Source organism: Leuciscus leuciscus, assembly GCF_965113295.1.
Source record: "Leuciscus leuciscus genome assembly, chromosome: 16".
NCBI lineage: Eukaryota > Metazoa > Chordata > Actinopteri > Cypriniformes > Leuciscidae > Leuciscus > Leuciscus leuciscus.
The window spans coordinates 33,046,499-33,069,996 of NC_138740.1; the positions used below are offsets into that span (position 1 = coordinate 33,046,499).

General features: G+C 38.9%; 1 protein-coding gene and 1 long non-coding RNA gene across 3 annotated transcripts in view; one reads left to right on the forward strand and one right to left on the reverse strand.

Moving 5' to 3' along the window:
- Positions 1-13,315, forward strand: part of LOC309478219 — a 248,457-nt gene extending 235,142 nt beyond the window's left edge. Inside the window, exon 2 of the long non-coding RNA XR_014198871.1 lies at positions 8,906-13,315. This is a non-coding gene — a long non-coding RNA (uncharacterized lncRNA). The remainder of the gene's footprint in view (positions 1-8,905) is intronic.
- The window catches only part of LOC309478207 (uncharacterized protein), a 103,165-nt gene that overhangs the window by 11,674 nt on the left and 67,993 nt on the right, over positions 1-23,498 (reverse strand). The window contains exons 1-4 of one of the 2 annotated variants that reach the window (XM_082141825.1): positions 16,618-17,058; positions 8,255-8,355; positions 188-310; positions 3-50 (exon numbers count right to left, since the gene is read on the reverse strand). In XM_082141825.1, the coding sequence (XP_081997951.1) occupies positions 4-50; positions 188-310; positions 8,255-8,355; positions 16,618-16,658 (312 nt within the window). In that variant the 5' untranslated portion in view covers positions 16,659-17,058 and the 3' untranslated portion in view covers position 3. Of the gene's footprint in view, positions 1-2; positions 51-187; positions 311-8,254; positions 8,356-16,617 lie in introns of those variants that run through there. The other variant, XM_082141824.1, reaches the window with a different exon arrangement.

Sequence of the window (23,498 nt, forward strand, 5' to 3'; positions counted from 1 at the left end):
ACCTCATCTTGAACTGTCATCACACTCAAGTTTAACTGGATCATGAGAGACTGAAGATAAAAAGGAAATAAACCCTTTAACATATTTACATGCACACTGTATGTTTACAGTTGTGTTATATCTGTTATTTAACAGAGAGATCATGACTTCACCAGAGCAGTGAGAGCTAATGTAATAAAATACTTACAGTTTGGTTCTGGATGCTCCATGCTGTCACATCTCTGGAGTTTCACTGTCTCTCGTGATTCATTGGCTGGTAGTTCCTCCTGTTTGTTCTCAATCTCCTCTTCAGTTTTTTCCTCCAATTTCACTGTACAATTCATAAAGACAATTTACTTTTTGGTCTGGTGTTAATTAATATACATAAAATGCAAGATTAAGAATGAAATTCTGTGGGAGTGTATGCGGTGCAGTCATTATTATTAGTCATATCTCTTGCATGTCAGTGTATAGAACTGACACTAGAAGCAAAAGAGGTGATAAAGTATCATGTGCATCAATGAATCTGATTACATATTGTTAGTAAATCAAACAATATATTATTTGTTGTATTTAAAATAGGGATGCACGATATATCTGCCATCATATCGGTATCGGCCGATATATGTTCATTTTTAATGTTATCGTCATCGACCCGATAAGAAAATTTGGCCGATATATTAAAGCCGATAAATAATGTATTATTTCCTTCAGCTGAGACGCTTCAGATGCGCACTGCTCAACTTTTGAATTGCTTGAAATATTATTGGAATCTCTTTAAAAAAGGAAAGAGCAACGATATGTGCAGAGCAACTCTGTCATAGTTCACTTCGCTTTTGTTCAGTCCGGCGCTATGGGAAGACAAACACACCGGAAGTGGGACGAAACGGCGAGGTGACAAACAAAAAACAAAAAAAGAAGAGCATGTTACAAATAGTACAGTATTTGAGAAAATACAACAAAAGTAACAGAGTTGCACACTAGGGGGATTCATGATCTACATAAAGACACTGAAACATTTACAAATTTTCAACGTTTGAACTGCTTTTTGCTTCATTGAAAATCAAATCGACCTGAGTCAATATAACGCTCTATTTCTTTCTTAAATTATGTAAAAAAAGGGTTTTTTTTACATGAAAATTTACATTTGTGAACATGGAATTTTGCCATTAAAATAATAAAATGTATTATACAGTATAAACCTGATTGTGCTTGTCTCTATAGTTCTCCAAAACCATAAAATCTCAAACATTTAGCCAAAATGGTCTTACAAATGGGTAGTGCCAAAATAAATGAACCACAGTTTCAGGGCAACTGTCACAATAAGTGCAATTAAAATCAATATCGCTTTTAAATTTCACAAAGTAATGTTTAACTGAGTAAATTCTATGTATAATTATGAATGATACCTCCTTAGCTTGGTTTGTAATTAAATATTGATTAGGTATAAGCCAAACCTTTTTCCACACAATATTGTCTTGTCTGTCAATTGATTACGGTATGAGTATATAAGGCAAAGACACATTGTTTATTTGAATTAAAGCCCTTATGGATAATGATAATGAATCTGTTTTGTGAGTTAAGGGGGAAAACAAATATTACCTACATAAGAACTTACTATAGTAGATGGGGATCATTGTTGAATATTAAGTCTTTTCTGATGTCTAAAATAGCATACCATTGGGTTGAGAAACAGCGCCTCTTTCCTTCCCATTCTAAACTGCGCCTCATAATATGAGACACCCCTTGCTGCAGCCTGTAGCACAATGACGTAGCTGGATGATCCAATACGTACTGGATGGAGGTGTGTTTGGGTTATAATTCGCATTCGCTGGTCTTAAGTGACGTGCTCAATATTGAATTGAGATGATGTTCTAACCTGTGTAGTAGTAGCCTACTGATAAGTAATAAGTAATTATTGATGAATAAGTAATTATTTACATAAATGTGATGCTTTCCTAGTTTCTCTCTACATACATGCAAAATAGTTAATCTTACAACATTTTAAATCACATGATTTTAAACCTAAATGTGATGGATTTAATGCGTGTATACAGAACATTTTTCAAATCTGAAAACGCCGCCCTTGCGTTTTCGTGTGTACGGCCAATCCGTACATTTTGTGAAACGATGATGTCATCACACCAAGTGTCAACTAGTCAGACACCGTTAAGTCACAGCAACTACATTTATGGTTTTTCATATTGTTCAACAAAGTTCTTGATTAAAAAAGAAAAGAAAAAAAGAAGCTACTGTGCCTAATATTATTGTTGTATACAGCCATAGTATACAGCGCGCAAGGTTTATGCGCATGCTTTAAGTCTTCTTCTCCGTTTTTAGTGTATGTCTGTGGCAGAATTACAGCACCACATACTGGTCTGGCATGTATACTACATCGTTTTGAGTCGGTTTCAGTGGTTTCGTGTGTACGCAGATATTTCTTGAGACAACGCCGTGTTTACGGAATTTTTTTTTTGAACTAAAAAAAAAAAAATCGGATAGGGAAAGCTCTGGCTTCGTGTGGATGTGGCCTTAATCCTAGAGTAGGGATGGGACGATATGAAAATTTCATATCACGATTATAGTGACCAAAATTATCGTGATTATCAATATTATCACGGTTTTGTTCAAATGAGATGAAAGTGTTCAAAAAGAACTGATGCTCACACTGAAAACAGTTTTATATTTGAAAATCAACAAACAACAAATAATACAAGCAGCTCTATGCACTTTTTTAAGCAAAAATGTTGTGGCATTTCCTTCCTTATAATGACCGTCGTCAGACAGCGCGCATCCATGGATCACAACGGACGCGCTTCATTCAAATACAACTTGCCGTCTTGCGTCTCAGTTTTTGATTGTATTGAAAATGAAATCAGAGTTGATTTATTGTTTACAGAGTTTGATAATATTGTTGTGATCATCTTGTCTGGACGATTGTTTTGTACGCTGTGCAAAATATATAGTTATAAACAGGTAAGATTTAAAACATTAATCTCAATTCAATAATGTCCCTGTAATTATGTGGTTAAAAAAAATCGGTGTAATAGTGTACAATGATATACATTTATCCCTTAAATGTCACTCTTATTAGTCTTGTTTGAACTTGTTTGTTCGTCTTTGGCTCAAAGCCGCACTTGTTGCGAACTTTTCTTCGCAGAAGCTTCACGTTTATTTCAAGTGAGTGAGATCAAATATTTCAACTCAAACCAACATTTTGTGCCCAATTATTTCCCAGACGTAACATAAGTTTTGGTAACGTTATTGAGGTCAAACTTAACTTGCCTTGCGTTCGCTATAAACAGTGGATGATGGTCACACAAGACGACTCGGCAGATTTGAAGTGTTTCCCCCCCCATTGTAGTGACCATCCTGGATTAAGTTTCACTCAGGACTTTTGTTAAAGACAAAATATGACCACACCTCAGATTTGGTCCTCTTAAAAGGCTGAAAAATCTCCCGAGCACGGCCACTGCCTTCCGCCATTCCTTCTCGAATGAAAAAACAACAACATTGCGCGCTGCACCTGCGTCAGCCTGTTGCTGGCTGGACAGGATTTACAGCGAGTTATTAAAATCGCGATAATCAAACACGGTTTTAATGATAATTACATTTTAAACGATAATACTAACCGTCAGTACATTTAATCGTGGTTTATAGTGAAAATGCGTTTTTAGTGGACGTTGTGTGTGGAAGGCTTCGGCCCCTGTGTTCCCCAACACAAAACACACACATAACTAAATAACACTTTTAAACAAACGAATTAAATAAATCCGTTAGAGAGAGAGTATCTCTTTCCGCGGATATTATTTTTCTGCCTGCACTTGAGACTGCCCAGTTCATGTGTTCAGGAGATGAGTGTTTTTTCCCCCCACTTTCAGGGGGCAACTTGTGAGGGAAAGTTTAGCACAGTGGACACCACACTATGTTCCCCTCACTCTGTCAATAAAGGCTTCGGCCCCAGTGTTTGCTCAACACAAAACACACAAAGTTACGAATCAAATGAATTCGTTTTGGAGAGAAGACCTCTCTCCGCAGAGAAAACGTCTCACTGCAGAGAGAGGAAATCCCTCCGAACCCCTGGCCGCATGTCGCCTCTAGTGTGCCCACTAGATGGCGCCTTTGCATCACAAATGAACCAGCTGGGCCCATACAGCCCCGCTCCGGCCAGAGCGGGGGCGCTCGCGAGTCACGAAGCGGCTTGGCAAGCCGTTTCAGCGCCCGAGTGGGTTTGCGGGAGCCATAGAGAGAAAGAGGCTGTTTCTCAATTCCAAGAACGCAAAGAACAGACTTGCGTTCTCTTTGAGACTGGTCTTGCCAGGCGACCTTGAAAGAACGAACTCGGAAGGACGCGAGAACACAGAACGCATCTTTATCAGAATTGAAATGTGCTGCGATGCTGCTTAAAGCAGCACTCAGTAGCTTCGGGATTTCTTCGCTGTATTCTCGCTTTTTGCTCGCAGGTTTCTCTCTAGAGCTCCCCCCACAGTTTCGGAATAGATATTTGACAACACTGTTGTAAAAACTCGTTGGTGATTCTAAGACACCAGAGGCTATAGATCAACGACATCAAAGCAGATGGGACATTCTTTAAAACGTCTTCTTCATTCGGGTTTCGGACAGCGTGAGGGAGCGCAATAATGACAGCATTTTAGCAGATTTCTTTTGGCCGTAAAGCAATTGTTTACATCGCGAGACCTGATATCACGCAAGACTTCCTGACGCGGCGGCCCGCCGGCTCAAAGTTGCAAGTGCGTATTTTCCGCTCACGGGCACCAGGGGGGTGCGAAACGACCACCATTCAACCCGAAATAAGTAATATAACCATTCCAATGACTCCGAGGCTGTTCAGTTAAGGTAAACAAAATTACTTAGTTCACCTTTAACTGACCATCTCGGCAAATACAACACAACATCACAAACATATGTAACCCAACCTTTTAAACATTTCTTTCATATTATTATAGACATTGTTTTCATAGTTTGTATCTTTTTTATTTTACCATGTGTATTTATGAGTAGCCTATGTGTTACCTATGTTTTGTCAATGTTAAGATTCTTTTTAATATGCCAATAAAAATACTGCCGCTTTCTTAAGGTCTTTATCACTTCATTAAAATGAAGCAAAAGAGACCGACAAATGTAAACTTTCACGAGCTGTCACGTATTTCGAGCTTGCAGCGGGAATCTCTTAAGTGAGAACGAGAAGTTTAAAGCTTACAGCCATCCGTACGTCGACTGCCCGCAACGTCTTCTGGGATTTTTAGCGGTTCGATTCTCTCAAGTCTGCATTTGATGCATCCTCGATATCAGGGACACATCCGGGCACTTCATGCGTCCTCTGTACTTGCGTTCTTGAGTATTGGAATTGAACTTCGACGGTTGATGATGACGTAGTACGAGAACACAAGGACATAAGATCACTGAAGAACGCATATTGAGAAACAGCCAGAGTTGCGACACTCCCATAGACTACCACGATTATGAGTATTGTGTTTTCATGAGGTGAAGTTTATTCGCAACACTGCCAAAATCTCATTATAATCACATTTATGAGGGTGCATGTAAATGTAGTCAATGTCCAAATTTATTCCTGTTTGCTGTTAAGGTATGTGTTTGAAAATTAAGGCTACGTGCATCTTAAAAGATTTAAGTGTGCTTGCATTGTATTATCAGCATTTAAAGCAACAGCAAAATATTCTGTTTGTGGGAACAATTAGTTTATCTGTTCAACTGCAGCAAAATAAAGTACAAAGCCTGAGCTTGGTGTTGTGGGTACACAAAATATCCCCGAACAAAAAAACGAAAGAGAGCATAAGACAATAGCAATTGAAGATGAAGGTATTCATGTGCATTTCTAACAGTACAGTGTAAAACATCAGTGTTTGGCTAAACAAACCAAAAGAAGTCTATTGAGCTAGAGAAGAAGCTCTAGAGAGGGTAAGAGGCCTAAGGCAACTGACTGGTGAAGGGGAGGGGGGGGATGACAGATCGGTACAAGAGAGTAAGAGAGAGAGAGTGTGTCTCTGACGAGTACTCACAGGGGAGGGGCAAAGCTCCTCTCCTCACAGCTGCAGGACGAAGCCTGCAGATATGGGGGGCAGAGCAGGCTGGCTCACAGACCCTCACGCAGGGTGAAAAGCTACAGTAAAGGCCTAAAATAGACACAGGCTTTTCTGTACCACAGTCACAAGCAGCAGTCCACATGCCCCTCAGAGCCAAGTCAAACCCATGAGGGAGTGGAACCATCAAAATAAACCCTGCCCACCTCCCCATCCCAGCCCCGCACACCAATTACATCAAACAATGACCATTCCATCCCGCCCACCACCCATTTAAACAATTAAGAGAGTGCTCTTATTTTTTCCTTTCCTTTTTTATGGATAGAGAGACAGAAAAAGGAGAGAGAGAGAGAGAGAGAGAGAGAGAGAGAGAGAGAGAGAGAGAGAGAGAGAGAGAGAGAGAATTTTTGAGTTTTAAAGGACATCATTATACCAGTGTCGTTCATTTTAAATGTAAAGGTACAGAACCGAGTTGATCCTGCTGCAGTAACACTATTTATCTTGACCATATGAGCTTTATCAATGCTGGGTCATATAAACAGCTACAAAATCAAACTAGGATCAAAGTTTATATAAACAATAACTTTAAGGAGGGTCAGAGGCAGTGCATGTAAAAGTCCAATGCTAACCTTGTCATTCCTGCTGGCAAAATCATTGCCGAACGCAATTTCTGAAAGATTAAACTGTGGCTCTGCCACCGCGCATGGCACTCTACATGTTAGCGTAGTGCCCTGCTAGCGGCCGCTACTACACACAGCACAGAGAGCGTGTGAAGCCAGACTTTTTAGTAGCACACTGGCATGTAATGACTTATGTCCTCCAGCCCTCAAAAGGTAGAAGAAAACAAAAAAAAGAAACTGGGAAAGGAAAGCACAATCCAAACTTTGAGGATCTTTTTTGCAATAATGCTAACAAGCTTTCAAGTAGATATAACATGCTTGAAAGTTAGCTTATGTGTTTTAGAAATGCTTTAAAAATATTTTTTGTTATTTTTTCACATCAAATTTTCAATTCTAGATGTACTATTTTCTTTCTGTGTTGCTTACATTCTGTAAAATAATATATTAATTTATCAAACTGAAACTAAGAAAGGGTGCTTTCACACTGGCCTCGTTTGCGGAGGTCCGAGCCCGAGTGCGATTGTTCCCGGCGCCCCCCGCAGCGTTGGTCTGGTTTCACACTCAAATTGATTCTATCGAACCCTGGTGCATTTGCGTGCATCTTCCGTCATCGCAAACGTACGCGGTGCATGATAGAAAACAGATCGTGGGTCAATATATTGTGTTTTTTATTAATTTGGAGCTATTATGCGCAGATGAGTGAACAACACAGTGTTCACTGTGTGTGTGTGTGTGTGTCGCATAAGTTGTTTTTCTGCTGCTTGCAAACAGACTCTTTTGAGGAGACAGTGGATTTCCATTCATTTGTTGCTACGCTATGCGCGTATACACTACAGCCTCACTCTTGCTTGTATCCAAGGTAAATCATCAACACCATCATCCCTTACACGTGTTTTATTTAACTAAATACATCATAATAAGCAAAAAACGCATTCACAGGTTACTAGTGCGCAGTAACAAGTGCGCACCCGAGTCCCTGTTGCTTTCAATTTCACTCAAACCACGGCACGGTTCGGGAGCAACCGAACTCAGACCACCTCCTCCAGGTAGTCTCGGGTTCGGTACCCCAGTGCGCACCCGGGTCCGCATGACAGCGTTCACATTAGCGATTTTTCATGCGAACCATGCCCCGTTCCGAACTAAACTGCCAGTGTAAAAGCACCCTAAGAATAGACAAAGAGAGAACAAGTATTTTCAAAATGATTTGCTTGGAAAAAATGAAGCTTAAAATATGTCTGCTTTAAAGTGAGTATTTTGATCCTGAAAATCTTTAATTGTGGTTTCGGTCTAGATGCTGTCAAACCTTGAAAAAGGTAACCCAAAACACGAGGCAAATACCATGTCTAAATTTCCCCATTTGTACTAGATGGTCAACTAGGATAAAACATTTTATCGTAATAAGGCTGTAATTGCTAAAATCAAAAGCGACTGACAAACATCGGTTATAAAAACCCAAATGATGCATTCTCTTGTTTGTGCACACTAAAAGGGGAGTATTAGTTTAGTTCAGTGTGTGAATACAAACAAAAAAGAGCCAATGCAAACTTAAGTCAAAAAATGCATCTACGTGAAAGATGTTGCTGGGACTCTTACCTGCTAAACCAGCGGACAGCATGTGCACCTGTGTGGAGTCAGGATCAAACACATTGTTCAGCTTCTCTTTGGCTGTGGAGTAGGCAGCAAAATATATTGCTCTGTGGACAAAACAGAAATGAACAACATAAATTGCTTTTGAGTATTTCAATATTTCAGTGTTTATTAGAAGTGGAAGGGACAAAATCTTTCTTTCTTATTTAAAGAAGAAATATTTTTAGTTATGTTTTCACATGAATATTTTTGGGAAGTGTTGTCTGCACACTGTCCATGTGACGTAATTTTCATCATCGGGAGGGTCCGCAGACATCTGCGCAGACGGTGCGCGTACAACAGCGCATTCGCAAGGTGAATGTTGAGACGGAAGAGTCCACTAGGTGGCAATACGCACAGCTGTGATGTACTGTGCAGTAGTCAAATTAGAGTGGGGAAAGAGTGATACAAAACAGTAAAACAGGGTAGCATTTCCTTCTCCATCGCTTTTGTTTTGGTTCTTGCATGCAGTGGCGGTTCTGTTACTTTTCTTCTTCTATCCTTCAGAGCGAATGTCTTGTAAATGACACGACTCAGTGCTTCCCTCTGACGTCTAAAAAAGCAATTGTACTGCGCATGTGTCGAACATGTTCCGCTCGAGATGGAGTGGAACCATAGACAGTATAAGAAATGGACAGAGCCATCTCATTGGAACTCAATTGAGGCAAGTGAAGCCCGTTTTCAGCGATTTTTTAGGACTTCCGTTCCTGACGCGCAGACTCAAACTGAGCTTGACGACGTAGATGTGACGTGAGCAACCCGTCTGTCTTCTAGTGGCTGTGGCATGAGAAATCTGAATCATTCCCTTCCGAATCTTGCAGAGACGGAGATCGTGAGTAGGAGCTGTCCATGAGCTAGGAGCAGGAGAAACTTTTGCTAAGTATTCTGATTAATTATTTTGTAATTTTGCCTCCACGTCTCCCCGATTGCCCGCGAGCTTCTCCTCCCGTCAATACGGTAATCTCTCTACTGTGCGACAGAGAGTCGCGTGGTTATGACACAATCGTTAGCCTACTTTTACAAAAACTGTTTTTACGGGGCCATAACGTAAGATACAAGGTAATGGAGCATTTTATACATTGTCGTGTTTCTTTAGAAATAAATAATGGACAAATGGAGTCTTTAAACGCCTCAGATGTAAAGTTATTCGCTGTCAAAGTGACGCCAAAATGAATGGGAGTCAATGGGATGCTAACAGCAGGTGAAGTTCTGCTACAAGATGGTGGCACGCGGCCGGCTTCAACTTCCGGTCGACTTCCTTCCCGCTTGAGTGGAACACGAAAAATTAAGCAAACCCGTGCCTTTAGGGTGACGATGTCATTATGTCTAAACAGCTTCAAACAAAACAAAACAAAATGACTGATGTGCTCTAATCTGCATATGATGACTGATATGACAGAGGTATGCCATGCTCATCAGATCACATGTCCTGTATTAGCTACCAGAATTATTTTCTCAGACAGGGCAAATGCTGAAAAACATGAAGCCAAAAAAAACAACAGGATTATTCAAATGAAAATTTCCGATGTAGGATTTAAGCCTTCCACAGTGGGAAGGTTTTTTCCTTTACTTTAATCTAGGTTACATAATTCTCTCTCTCTCTCACACACACACACACACACACACACAACAACAGTCAATTTTAAGGCATCCCTGAGTGACCTGCCAACAAGCTAAGCAGCCATTTGTTTCCTGATGAAATGCTTATAACACATGCTTCTTCCTGCCTCTTCAAAAAGACAGCCAATCAGCGCTCTTTTCCGTTTGAATGACAGCCAATCAGATCCCAGTCTAAACATCTGCCAATCCTGTGCGAGTAATGATGCTGTAGTTTGGTGCATGGCTTAATTTGGCCATCTGAATGAAATAACGTGACCTTCACAGGAGGATGTTACATAACTTCAAACTGGATCTCGGTAGCCTGGGAAAACCCAGACTACTTCCGGCGAATTTTAATTCTCTCTCCAGGATAGTCTGGAGAAGAGCCCATTCAAACTCATTTCTGTGCCGCCGAAATCGCGGCACCAATCAGAAACGTTTGGGGAGGGATTTACATGATGACGACAGCGCAGCGACGCTGAAGGAGATTTCATTACAAAGATGGATGCCGCCGTGGAACATCACTCGTTCGAATCATAGACAGTATATAAACGAATCAGTAATCGCGTCTGTTTTGAGCGATTTAAACTTACCGTTTTCGTTAAAACCGGAGCAAAGAACAACACTCGAAGCATACGTCATCTCCTTCATCGATCTGATTGGTTTTATGACAATCCAATTGCGCCCATAGGAATTTGAGCTACATCGGTTGGTGACGCCCCTTTGGAAATGATTTGTCTACATAGCTTCGCTAGACCCTACACTCAGTTTCAACTGAGAAGGGTCTGGTTTTAACCAGGCTAGGATCTCGGATCAAAAAGCTGAAATTAATTATGGTTTACAATCTTAAAGTGTATAGTTAATGTCAGTATATGAATATAAGCACATACCAAGCCAACCAAGTTATTTCTACCTACGTGTGCATTTAATCTTTATGTAACGCAAATGGTCACGAGGTAGCCATTACAGCTGTGATGGCAGAGGACACACAGGACAGGAATGCTGAGAAACACACGCACAGATGGGGAGAAACACACTCATACACACACACATCTCCTACAGCATGAAACTGCAATACAGATATTTTAAGTGGTTTAGTTGCAACACCATCTCCCACATACCAATATAAATGAGATTAAACTGCACAGACATGCACATAAAGCTCAAGTGAATGAGGGCATGAGAGCAGCTAGTCTGTAGCATAATGATGACACACTGCAGTCAATGAACAAACTGATTCATACAGGAGGAGAGAGAGGGAATATTCACTGGAGGTAATGAGTCGATACACTCATACAGCAGAGAATGCGATCACTTTCATAAACAATACTAAATATATGAGAATCGTCACTTGCGCATGCTACAAGGGGAATGACAACACAAGAGGTGCCATTTTTTTCATATACAGTTGAAACACAGTACGGTTGCGGTTGCAACCAAATGTTGGCGGGCAGCAATGTACCATGGCCAACCCAGGAGGTGGATACCCTGAGTATAATTGTTGTTTACTGTGTCTCTTTCTTCTTCGCGCGAGAATGACGTTGATCGCTACTTTCCGGCATACACCATGCCTATAAAGTCAGGGTTCTGCTGGCGGTGGAAACGCAAGCCGGATCAGGGTTTACCGTTCCGAATCGTACTGTACTGAACTGTACAGTACTGGTACGGTCGGTGGAAACGATCCACAAGTAAGCGGTGAAACAACAGAGGACCCATAGCCAGTTTAGTCCGTAATAAGACAGTGACATGCTCCCCTGATGATGATACACTGAGATTAGAGCAATGAGACATGACCATCAGGCCCTTATGTAACAGTTTGTCTCTTCCATCTTGACCACAATGAGGAAATAAAGCAAAACCAACAGGAAACAGTGAGGAACACAAATCTAAAAACAAAAAGTTAAAAAAATTAAACATATACGTTTGTGACAGAAAATGAGTTACAGCTAATATTTTCTGAAGGGCATGCTTGCTTGCAAACTCAGATTTCTATAGTATCACACTTTAATATTAAGGTTTCTTACAAAACAAAGATCCTTTTAAGCATATCAAGATTGCAAGATGCAAAATTCACACACACAAAACAAACCAGTTGAGTTTCAGAAGTAAAATCCAGCAGTAAAAACACACCAAAAAGTGGATTCTTCCACCATTAGTTATGGGAACTATGAAAAGGTTTCTCTGGTGAGATTATACATTTCTATTGAAATTAGAGATAGTGCCCTTTAAGGGTTAAATCTGTCATAATCTATCACTATCAAGTTAGTGCTAAATTAATGTTAAAATTGGAAGAAAAATAAGATTAACAATTTTTTGATGACAAATAGCCAATATCAACTGATAACACAAAAAATATGGTATAAAATTACAGCACCTAAATTATATACTTTCCCTATTTTTTTTTTTTACCATTAAGGTAAGTGTTATTGTGCAACAACCCATTTAAAGGAATACTTGCATAGTTTGAGGGTTATTTTAACTCTCAAAGCTTTATAAAAACTGTTATTGCTATGGACAAAAGGTTTGTTGAGATTTGTTTCTCATAGTTAATTCCAGTGGCAGGTGATCTATTCACTGCTCACAATTATACTTCTAGATACAACTCATCCCTAGTTATATTGACATGCCACAGAAAATGTATGAATGAGCTAATCTGAAAACATTCCAACCAACACTTTATGCAACCAAATTCTTTAAACTCATTGTAGGAATATGATCAGATAGCACGTTATTAGAAGCCACTTGTTAGACCTATTATCGCCCTCCTGGGTCGGAGTCATCAAGTGACCTTCAGAGATATGAGCTTGTTAAAGAGCGATACACTCCCCTCATTTCTGATTATGAAAATTGGTGAGGCAGCAACCTTTGATATAAAGACTAAGAAGAAGTTATGGCCAATTTAACTGTGATTAAATTCAGTATATATACGTCTGCCATATTTTGCCACCCCTAAAATATGTTTCTAGATCCGCTCCTGCATGTATCTTATGCTACATTTTAAGAACAATCAAGCCCAACAATAACGGATAAATGTCAAAGAGAGGGGGTTGACAGCAGTGATATACCGTAAAACTTCAAATAATAGCCCGGGCTTCTATTTACCCAAATCGCCGAACTGCACCGGCTTGTATTTGAGACAGGCGTCTATAAGAGACAGGCCTTTAATTTAGTGTTGAGATATTCAAGCATGACAGTAGGAGGTTAACACATTATATTATGTTTTATTTATAAGTAATTCGAATGTGTGTAACAAATAATTTAATGTAAGAAATGTCTTTGGCTATTAGCAGCATAAAAAAAAAAACATAAAAAACGAAACGATGTGACAGCAATGGGCAGAACACAAGTTACCACTAAAATCCATCGAGCATATGAACTTGTTGCCGAAACACATCAACAAGAAAGAATGAAGGCTACCCTGTAAAACAACTGCAATCATGTGATAGAAAATTACTCTATTCATCACTATCATCATCCCCGCGATCCTCAATTACAAGTTCATTGGCGAATTCCTCCTCCACGTCGCTCTCCTCCACTTCTCCCTCTCCGGCCTCCGCTAACTCTGCCTGCCTTGCTTGCACTAACAGCTCCCGCCCAGATGCGCACGGCTCTCCCTCTTTGAAACAATGGATAAGGTGATCCTCGCTGAAGCTAGTCAGGCCACATACCTAAGGATAACATCCCGAAGTTAATGAAATATATTATCTCCTCTTTCTCCCTCACACACATACACACACGCGCGCGTGCGCGCGAATAGTGATGAGTCGTTCATGAACGGTTGCGTCTGTCACGTGAAATCTAATCAAAACATAGAACAGACGATCTGACTGGTTTTAGAATATCATGTATAACCCGATACTAAAAAACAGACCAGGCCTCTATTTGAGACCGGCCTTTATTTACCCAAACCCTATATGGGGAGGCTGCAGACCTGGAGCCGGTAGATCTACGCCCCAAGCAGTTTTACGCCCCTGGCAGTTTTACGCCCCTGCTGTTCCTGATGCGTCCAGTAGGGGGATATGCTGCGAAATAACATCATTAAATCGATGCTCAAAACTTACACAATAATAACCGTCCAGTTCATAGATTTTGCCCGAATTTGTGGTTTTTGTTAATTTAAATATTAAACGTTTTAGTATAAATCTGCACTGCACTGTGGATTAAAATATCTCTAGATATTAGGTTGGGCTTCACTCAGCCTATACAGAAGACTATTTGTTTTCATGAATTAAAAAATGACACACATAGTTGGATCAGATGACAAGTAATGATATATGACCTACTATAGAATAGTTAATTGAATATTGAATACATTAATATTGAATAAATAGTAATAATAATAATACTAATTAATAATAATAGAATATTCACTGTATGTTTTTATACAGGAGACTGAGTGAAATATGTTGTTGTGAATTTATATAAAGTTACAATTAGATATTAAACATATTTAGCCCATTAGACATACAGCACCGTGTAATCATGTGGATTCTCGATTAAATATCTGCTGTACTATTCACTTAGTCATCATACAGCTACAAAACAGTGTCCTTCATAGCATTTTATGAAGACAAACACAATTTATCCCTTTTCTAAAATTCCAAGGGCCATTTATAAGAAAGAGACAATATTTTTGTTCACAAAAACATTATTTATCAACACCATTTATGAATTATGATGACTCCCCTATGGCTTGCCACTCTGCTTTAACTGTTTTTCTATCCTCCTGTCAAAGTGCTTCTGCTCACTGATAAAATAAATAAATAAAATTAAACAAACAAATGTAAAAAGGACATCCATGGTGAATTTGATTTTGTCAAATTCAAAAGCAGCAGGACTCACTGTTAAATTTTGTATAAAATTCCTGAATCCTTAATTTTTTATCACAGTTGCTTTTGTACATTTCATCATTATTCATTATATCAATTCATTTTTTCCTTCATTAGTGAAATTCTAAATACACCTCCGCAATTCATCAGTTCAGGACACATTTACAAAATAAAGTGTAATAGAAATGTATATTGAAAACATGCTTAACAGTTTATGACAACTAGTCAGCCATTTTGCATTTAATGACTTATGCAAGGAACTAATGCCTAGATGTTTTGAGTATGACAATTCAACAGAGAAATAGCATAATAGGCCTATATTTTGATCAACATGACATAAAGAGTTAATGTAGGAAACAGCAGACAGTTGTACATTATGAATTGCATGAATGTACCAAAGCATTTGCAATTTGTATAAAATGAGAAATTGCTTTTATGATGTGCACAAGTGAAAGATGATGTGATTTCAGGTGTGATCTGAGAAATGCACCAAAGCAACTGAGATAAACTATAATACTTATTGGAGACCCTGCAGAATCACTGACCCCATGAGTCACAGACCACATAAAAGAAAGTGTTACGAGAACACAAACTGCCTTTTTAATTTGCATTTCATGTGTGTATTTCATTAAAAAAAAGCTAAAGTTTAAAAAAATATAAAAAGGACATCCATGGTGAATTTGATCTAGTCACAGTGTGTGTGTGTGTGTGTGTGTGTGTGTGTGTGTGTGTGTGTGTGTGTGTGTGTGTGTGTGTGTGTGTGTGTGTGTGTGTGTTGCCCAGAATTTATGTCAGATGAGTGTGGATTGCATCAATTTGCTCCTGATCTTCAAAGTACAATGGCACAGGTACTTGTTGGTGGAACACTTTTGGAAAAAGTGTCAAGACACTTTGATTTCTTTTGGCCACAGATGATGAACTGTGCAGAGAAAATTTAAAAAATGACATTAAAAACATGTCCTTGTATGTCTCTGTAAGTCATTTATTTACTAGAGAAGCTATTGGTTTGGAATGCAGTTAAAAAAGAGATGGGTGTTTATAGTTTATAAAAGTTTCGAGATCGAGAGAGAGAGAGAGAGAGAGAGAGAGAGAGAGAGAGAGAGAGAGAGAGAGAGAGAGAGAGAGAGATTTCCATAGCTAAAGCAAACACACACCTTTATGGGATGCATCATGCAAGTTACTTGGCAAAGACAGAGTATGATAAATCCCACTTTAAGTGCACACAGCCTACATTTTAATCCAGATCAGTACGCTATTTTAAGAAAAATTTATATTTAGATATAAATGAGATAGTTAGATCATCTCATTTTATAAGAAACAACTCATACCAGAAAGTAAAGGAGTCTTACCAGAAGAGGCAAGATAAAGACAGGCAACAAAAGAAAATTCAAAAGAAAATTAATTTTGAAAGTGAGTAGAGAAGACTAGGGGCAGCTAAACTTACACGTGGTAAGCTATAACTTATAAATTTAAGCCAGACAGAACATCAACCTGACCGTCCAGAACTTTTTGTCTCTCGAAATAAATGATAGACCTATCCATTGATATAAAGAAATGAATTGATAACTACCTAGCTCTATCAAGCTATTCGTTTATAAATAATAAATGTTGCATCATTGCTAAACAACAATAACTTTAGCGGATTATTTATTATACCTCAATCAATTCGTGTCAATGTACAGCCTCCCCCTACTGGACGCATCAGGAACAGCAGGGGCGTAAAACTGCCAGGGGCGTAAAACTGCTTGGGGCGTAGATCTACCGGCTCCAGGTCTGCAGCCTCCCCTTACTCCCCAAACCTGTCGTCACACCAGGCGTTTAAAAGAGACAGGCGTCTATTTGGGACTCGGCTATTATTTGAAGTTTTACGGTAGATCAGTCTGTCTCAGGCTCGCTACTCACCCTCCAGCAAAGAGATGAACCAGTGTGTCCCTCTGACTCATCCTTTAGCATTCTCCGCACTCACAACCAGGCCTGCAGTGCGAGCAAGAGCCGGACAGCTCCGCCGAACCCCGCTGCGATTCTGCTGGACAGTCTCCGTATAATTGTATGTGGATGAGGGTTATAATGCACACAGTTATTAAGCCCGATGTCTCGCGGGCGAAATGCGTCGCGCGATGCGGCTAGCTCAGCCTGCTAACGGCTGCCAATGTGCGCAGATGCCTCTTTTTTGCCTCTGACGGGTTCGCTTTTAATTTATCTCGTTCTTTTCTTATAAACAACACAGACAGCTATCTGATTTCAAGGTTGTGGTTGCAGGGGACGCGGTTTTTGTGGAGCTAAATCCGTGTAGAATCGGTAGTGCCAGTGATTCAGAGGCTGGAGAGCTGACTGAGATTCCTATCCTATTAGACATTCTCTGCTGAGATGGACACACAAGAGTCGCTATTTACGAGCCAATCAGAAACCGCAAAACAGAGTCCGCGATTGGTCGGTTTGCTGCGTGACGCTTTTTGCCCCGCCCTATCATGCTCCTTTCACATGATCTTGCAATTGATAAATATTGATTTATCCCGTTTTTAGAGGTTAAGAAGACAAATATTTGCACATTTGTTTATATGGAGAATACAACTATACTGCTTTTATAGTTCCCCTGAAACGTTGACTAAGATTAGTTTAACAGACCTACTACAGCGTAATATTTATATCCTTTTTTTTTTTTTATCTGTTTGACAAAAAACCTACTTCTTCCTTTTTTTATATTTGAGTATAGGCCTATTAATATCAGATCTGAGTTGGTTTTGGCGAACGTACCAGGGAATTATTAAAATGTGATTCAAATCAGGGAAATACAAGTTCATGTTATTTAAATTGCATAATAGGCTACTGTGATTTTGTTTCCTAGTTATGCTCAGTTCTACAAAATTGATTTGACAACAAAATGTCTCTGTGAGTACAATCTCTATAAAATTATTTTTATAAAATAAAAATCCTTATCTAGAAGTCACAAATGCATGAAAAAGTTCTGGAATGCATATGTCCAAAGGGATGGGGAACACTGTATTATGTAAATGAATGAAGACCCGTGTCTGTCTGCTGACAAGAGTTACAGCATCCCTTATAAGAAAATTTGGTTTCCTTACTAAATAGCTGAATAAAATGCACACTCCTCTTGGTTTCAAGATTAGAGCTACAATTGTACAAGCTCCAGATCATGTGCATGGAAAATCTAATTTCTTTTGGCATGCCAACCTAATAAAATACAATAAAAAAGTGGTTCAGACAGGGTCTTCTCCCTTTATAGAGTTAAAATTGTTTAGATGGCTGACTTACGACCGCTTTTTTCTTTTATAGATAAGGCATGCCATTCACAAGACCAAATGTAACTGCAAGAACAATGACCTCAAATAAGGATGACCTGATAAGGTCATCAATCAAGGACCTCATACCAAAATCAGCAGCTGTGATTTCAGCGAAGTTTAATTGTGAAATTTAATTGATATTTTTCTCTCTTTTTTGGGGGGCTTTTTTTTTTTTGTGCATTTCAGCTAAAATTACAGTGGAGAGATGATGATGATAGAGAAAATATGAGGAGGAAGGCACCAGTAAATGGAACAAGCTGTCTGTCACACCAACTGGCAAAATTGTCCTAAATAATATTATCAGGTTCGTGTCATTTCCGTTTCATGCCATGAGAACGGTCACAAGAAAACTGCAATAAAAGTTTGATGCGCAGCACCTTGGAATCCATTAGATCGTACATACTCTCATTTAGCAATGGGCCTAATCTGGTGCTGGAAAAAATAGGTCCATGATTAACTGTGCAGCACATTATTCCAACCCATACTGCCAAAGGGAACAAAGTTCACCATCAAACATGCAGTTAATTTCCATTCTCTTTCTTGCTATCGCTGAAATTGTTTTGAAATGCAGTGTCAGAATATTTATTGTATTTAATTAAAGTCATGACTTAAATCAGCTTAATATTAAACCATGCATAAACATCTAGCTATGGTCAGCAGAAGAACTTTGTTTAACATAGATAAGGATTCTAAAATTAGATTGATCTGTATAGGGTCAGTCACTCCAAACATCACAAGAAGAAAACTTGCTTGACCGTCTGAGCATTTTTCTTTAATTATTTCATTTTAGTGTTTTTTAAATAACTAAACTATTTATTCTTGTTAACAATATTTAACTTTTGTTTTGTATTACAACAATAATACAGTAAATAAATAACATAATTTCACAGTTAAATGTTGATTTTTCCATAGGTGCTCTAAATTTCTGTATTATTATTATTATTATTATTATTTATATATCTTTTTTCTTATTTAATGCTGATATCAACAAAAGGAAAATAAAATTCATTATGAGCAATCTTACATGGTCAATAAAAACCTTTTATAATTCTGAAGTCAAAATGTGTGGGCCACTACAAGAATGGAAATAGATTTATAAGATGACCAGAATATGCTAAATAATTACAGTAGCTAATGGATAAAAGGTATGGAAAAATATGGAAATTGGCAGTTCATATGTGAACATTCCAAGCTCATGATAGTCAGACTGTATATCCATCCATCCATCTTAGGTGAATGGTTAATACAAATCTTTACTTTATTATTTGTACTTTAAAGTACTTTATTATTATTTGAGGTATCAATTTAGATTCATTTAAAATAAAAAAAACATAAAAATAGAGGCAAAGAACTGATAAGCATGTGAACATGATGCCATCTGAGGTTACATTTCACACAACCACAGTTTTTTTTTTATTCACTACTGTTTTCACAAGGTGTACATTTTCAAAATTGTTCAAAAATCCAAACTGATCACACTTGTAACACAGGTTAATTTTTTCAAATCCTAATCCCATTTACATTTTCAGTCCACATAATCATTGTTTCAAAACACAAGATTAAAATGTAATGAGAACATTTGGTTAATCACTGAAACACAACAGTATGATCTTCTTTCAATTTAGTACTTTTAACAATCAGTTGATTTAATAGCAAACAATGCAATATATATGTTTCAAATCACCCCTTTTGCTGAAATAATTACAGTAAATTAAGGCTACAGATGCCACATTAGAAAATACACTTATACATTACCTAACTTATGTAACATAAAATACATAATGTTTGTTATATCTATACGCTGATTTCACGCAGCCGTTATTTTGAAATCGAAAGCGAGGCTCCGGTGGGAAGAAAACCGGAAGTGTCGCCTTTAATCACAGGAGAGTCGTGAATGCGATGGCATATTGTTGTGTTTAATGATGTTGTGTCAATTCTAAAAATGTACATACATTTCTTACATACTTTAGACTATATACAGTGAAATTCATTTATAAAGAAAATATTTTTTTATACATAATTCAGAAGGTAAAAAAAGAAGCAGGAATGAACTATATACATATCCTATATTGAATATTAACATCCAATAGTGTAAATCGCGGCAGCAGCTTCAGGTTGGTAATCCAAGGCATTGTTGTTTATCTTTACTTCCGGGGTTCTTCCCACCGGAGCCTCACTTTCGATTTCAAAATGGCGGCTGCGTGAAATCAGCGTATTCAGTGTGTTATCAAAAGGTGTTATGAAGAACAGTAAGTATTACACACTGTAATGCAAAACTCTGTATTTAAAGGGGTGGTTCGGGATTTTTGACATCGGACCTCATTTTTAAGTCAGCCTGGTTGTTATTCATCAGTGGAGACATTTAAAAAAAAAAAAATATCCAGTCCTTATATTTGGATAGTTAGCCGATGCTAGGCTAGCGCGAGTCAATGGTATATGTGTTAGCCAGCCATCAAAAACCGTTTTACCCACTCCACAGTGCACCAAACGCAAATCAATTATAACACTAGACTATCGATGTATATGTCCGTTGAGAGAATAATGTTAGAAATCAAACTTACCTTTCATCTCAATGATCCCAAAGGAACTAGTTTCTCAGCAGCTGCGGAATTTTACTTTGCTCCGGTTAGTAATGCGGCAAAAAGTAAACACAGAACAGAAGCGCACTGTAATCAGTGTACCAGCGGCAGGTAAATACACTTGCGTCGTGTGTACCGGCTCACTTGGTTGCCTAGGTAATCAATATCACTCCGCTGCTGCTGTAGACAAGGCTTATGATTACAGGGAACAAATTATAACTAATGCAATGTGATGAAAGGTAAGTTTGATTTCTAACATTATTCTCTCAACGGACATATACATCGATAGTCTAGTGTTATAATTGATTTGCGTTTGGTGCACTGTGGAGTGGGTAAAACTGTTTTTAATGGCTGGCTAACACATATACCTTTGACTCGCGCTAGCCTAGCATCGGCTAACTGTCCAAATATAAGGACTGGATAATTAAAAAAAAAAAAATGTCTCCACTGATGAATAACAACCAGGCTGACTTAAAAATGAGGTCCGATGTCAAAAATCCCGAACCACCCCTTTAATGCCATCTGTCTCCCTTCTTCTGATGCATCTCTGATCAATCTGATGTTGTACTGTCATTGATTGTACTCTACTATGTTCACAAATATGTCTGACACGCACACACACACACACTTTCTTATACATCTATCTTTATGAGGACATTCATTGACACAATGCAATCTCTAGCCGCTTACCCTAACCTTACCCATCACAAGTGCCTAACCCGAACCCTTACCCTAAACCTACCAGAGGTGGGTAGTAACGAAGTACATTTACTTCGTTACATTTACTTGAGTACTTTTTTAGAAAAATTTTACTTTTAAGAGTAGATTTGAATGTGGGTACTTTTTACTTTAAATCGAGTACATTTCTAATGAAAAAACTGTACTTTTACTTCGTTACATTGGGCGACGTTCCTCTCGTTACTTTATTTTAATGCAATATGTGTTGTTAAATGCGTAGTTTATTCCAAGCGCGCTGTATCTTTTTTTCTGGACTTGAGCGATGCTCAATTCACAAATGAATCACTCTTTTGAGTCGATTCTGTTCAAACACTTCATCAAACAAGTTCAGATCTGTCTAAGTCGGTTCGCGAATCAGTTTGAATGATTCAGTTCCTGATTCTGTTCAGTTCCCTGCACGCGCTGAATCATCTGAAGCGATTTCAATTCACACTGGACTCGGAGTCGTAACAGGAAGATTTAATCACACCAAGATGAAGTGGCAGTGGACCTACAGTACAGTCAAGTGAGAGCAAATCTTCAAATGCATCATATTTTTGCCAGCGATGAAGATCTTTATTAGTTTAACATCTTCGTAAGCTGTCTGTGAATGAATGATTCCACAGGAGTCAGGACGATATATTCGATTTCATTTCACTCAGGTAATACATTTTACAACCAAACAGATTATTACGCCACGATACTAGAAAGTATTACCCGTTTTTTGGACATATACATTAATTTACATTAAATAAAGCTACCATTGTTCACAGTTTATGAACACCCGCCATCCCGCGGTAGTATTGCGCAGTGGCGTGCGAACTCGACTTGAAAACGAATGCCTTTGCCTGCCGTAGATAGTTAACCAGTTAAAACATGCTTGCAGAAATATACATTTGATTATATTTTGGAGAACAGTCAGAAGAAGATTCGTCGATGTACTTTTTTTTTTTTTTTTTTTTTTTTTTTTTGTGTGTGTTCAGGTTCAGTAGCAGTCATGAGCGCGAGCACATGTGAAGAGTTCTTAACTCTTCTCTGTCAATACATGCCTTTGAATGCAACACTCTGCAGATTCACTTTATTTCGACATTGTCTAATAATCCAAATGTAGTTGTATAAGTTACTATTATACAAACCAGAGGACAGGCAATGATTTTCGAGCTATACAGATGGCAGAAATATTGCTTACGTCTCTCTTCTGTTTTTGTTGCAAAGATAGCTGATAATAATAGTCATTTAAATAAACTAAATCTAAATAATATAATTTTATATATATGACGACTGCTGCGTTCACACCAAACGCGAATATGCGTCTGGCGCGAGTGATTTCAGTGTTAAGTCAATGGTAAGACGCGTTTACGCGCGTCTGGAGGTCTTGCGGCGCGAATGAGGCGTTTAGCGCGGCGCGGTAGACGCGAATTCGCCTCATTCGTATGAGGTGTGATTTGTGCACTTTTTGGCGATCGCGAAGCAAACTGAGAGGTGAACTAACGTGTATACGCTCGCCAGTCGTCTGGCCAAAATCCCATAGTAATCAGGCGTCAGACGTAAGATATGAGACGTTAGACGTCACGGCCACGTGTTGGAGCTGCGCTCTAAAGCCCTCATTATGCTTCTGCGTCAACTCCACGGCGTAGCTACGCCGTCACTCCAACGGCGTCGTGACCGTTTTATGGTTCTGCGTCGGGTTGCGTTGCATCGCGGTGCATTTCACCGCCAGAACGCTAGGGGGTGGTGTGGTTCGCGAATCTCTTTCCTAGTTTGTTTTGGTTCCATGCGCCGGTTCCGCTTTTTCATTTCCGACGCGAGCGAAAGAGAGAGAGTGTTGTTGCAGCTGGAGCTAATCAACGTTGAACAACAAATGATTTTATTGCAAATGTTTAATCGTAGAAGAAAAAGAAGACGTCAGCGAAGGTGGTCTGTACGACCAGTGCACGAAGACAGGGGAAGGATTGGCGAATTTGTTACGGTTGTTCGACCGCTGAGGGACTTGGACGAAGAAATGCACTTGAAGTATTTTCGGATGTCGAAAGGTCGATTTGACGATCTGGTTCATCGTTTAAAGCCGTTACTACAGCATCAGACTACACACAGTATGCCTATTGACCTCGCTCAGAGACTGGCAGTGACTTTAAAGATTTTATCTTCGGGTGCAAACCAACAGATCCCCGGGTTGGGCTACAAA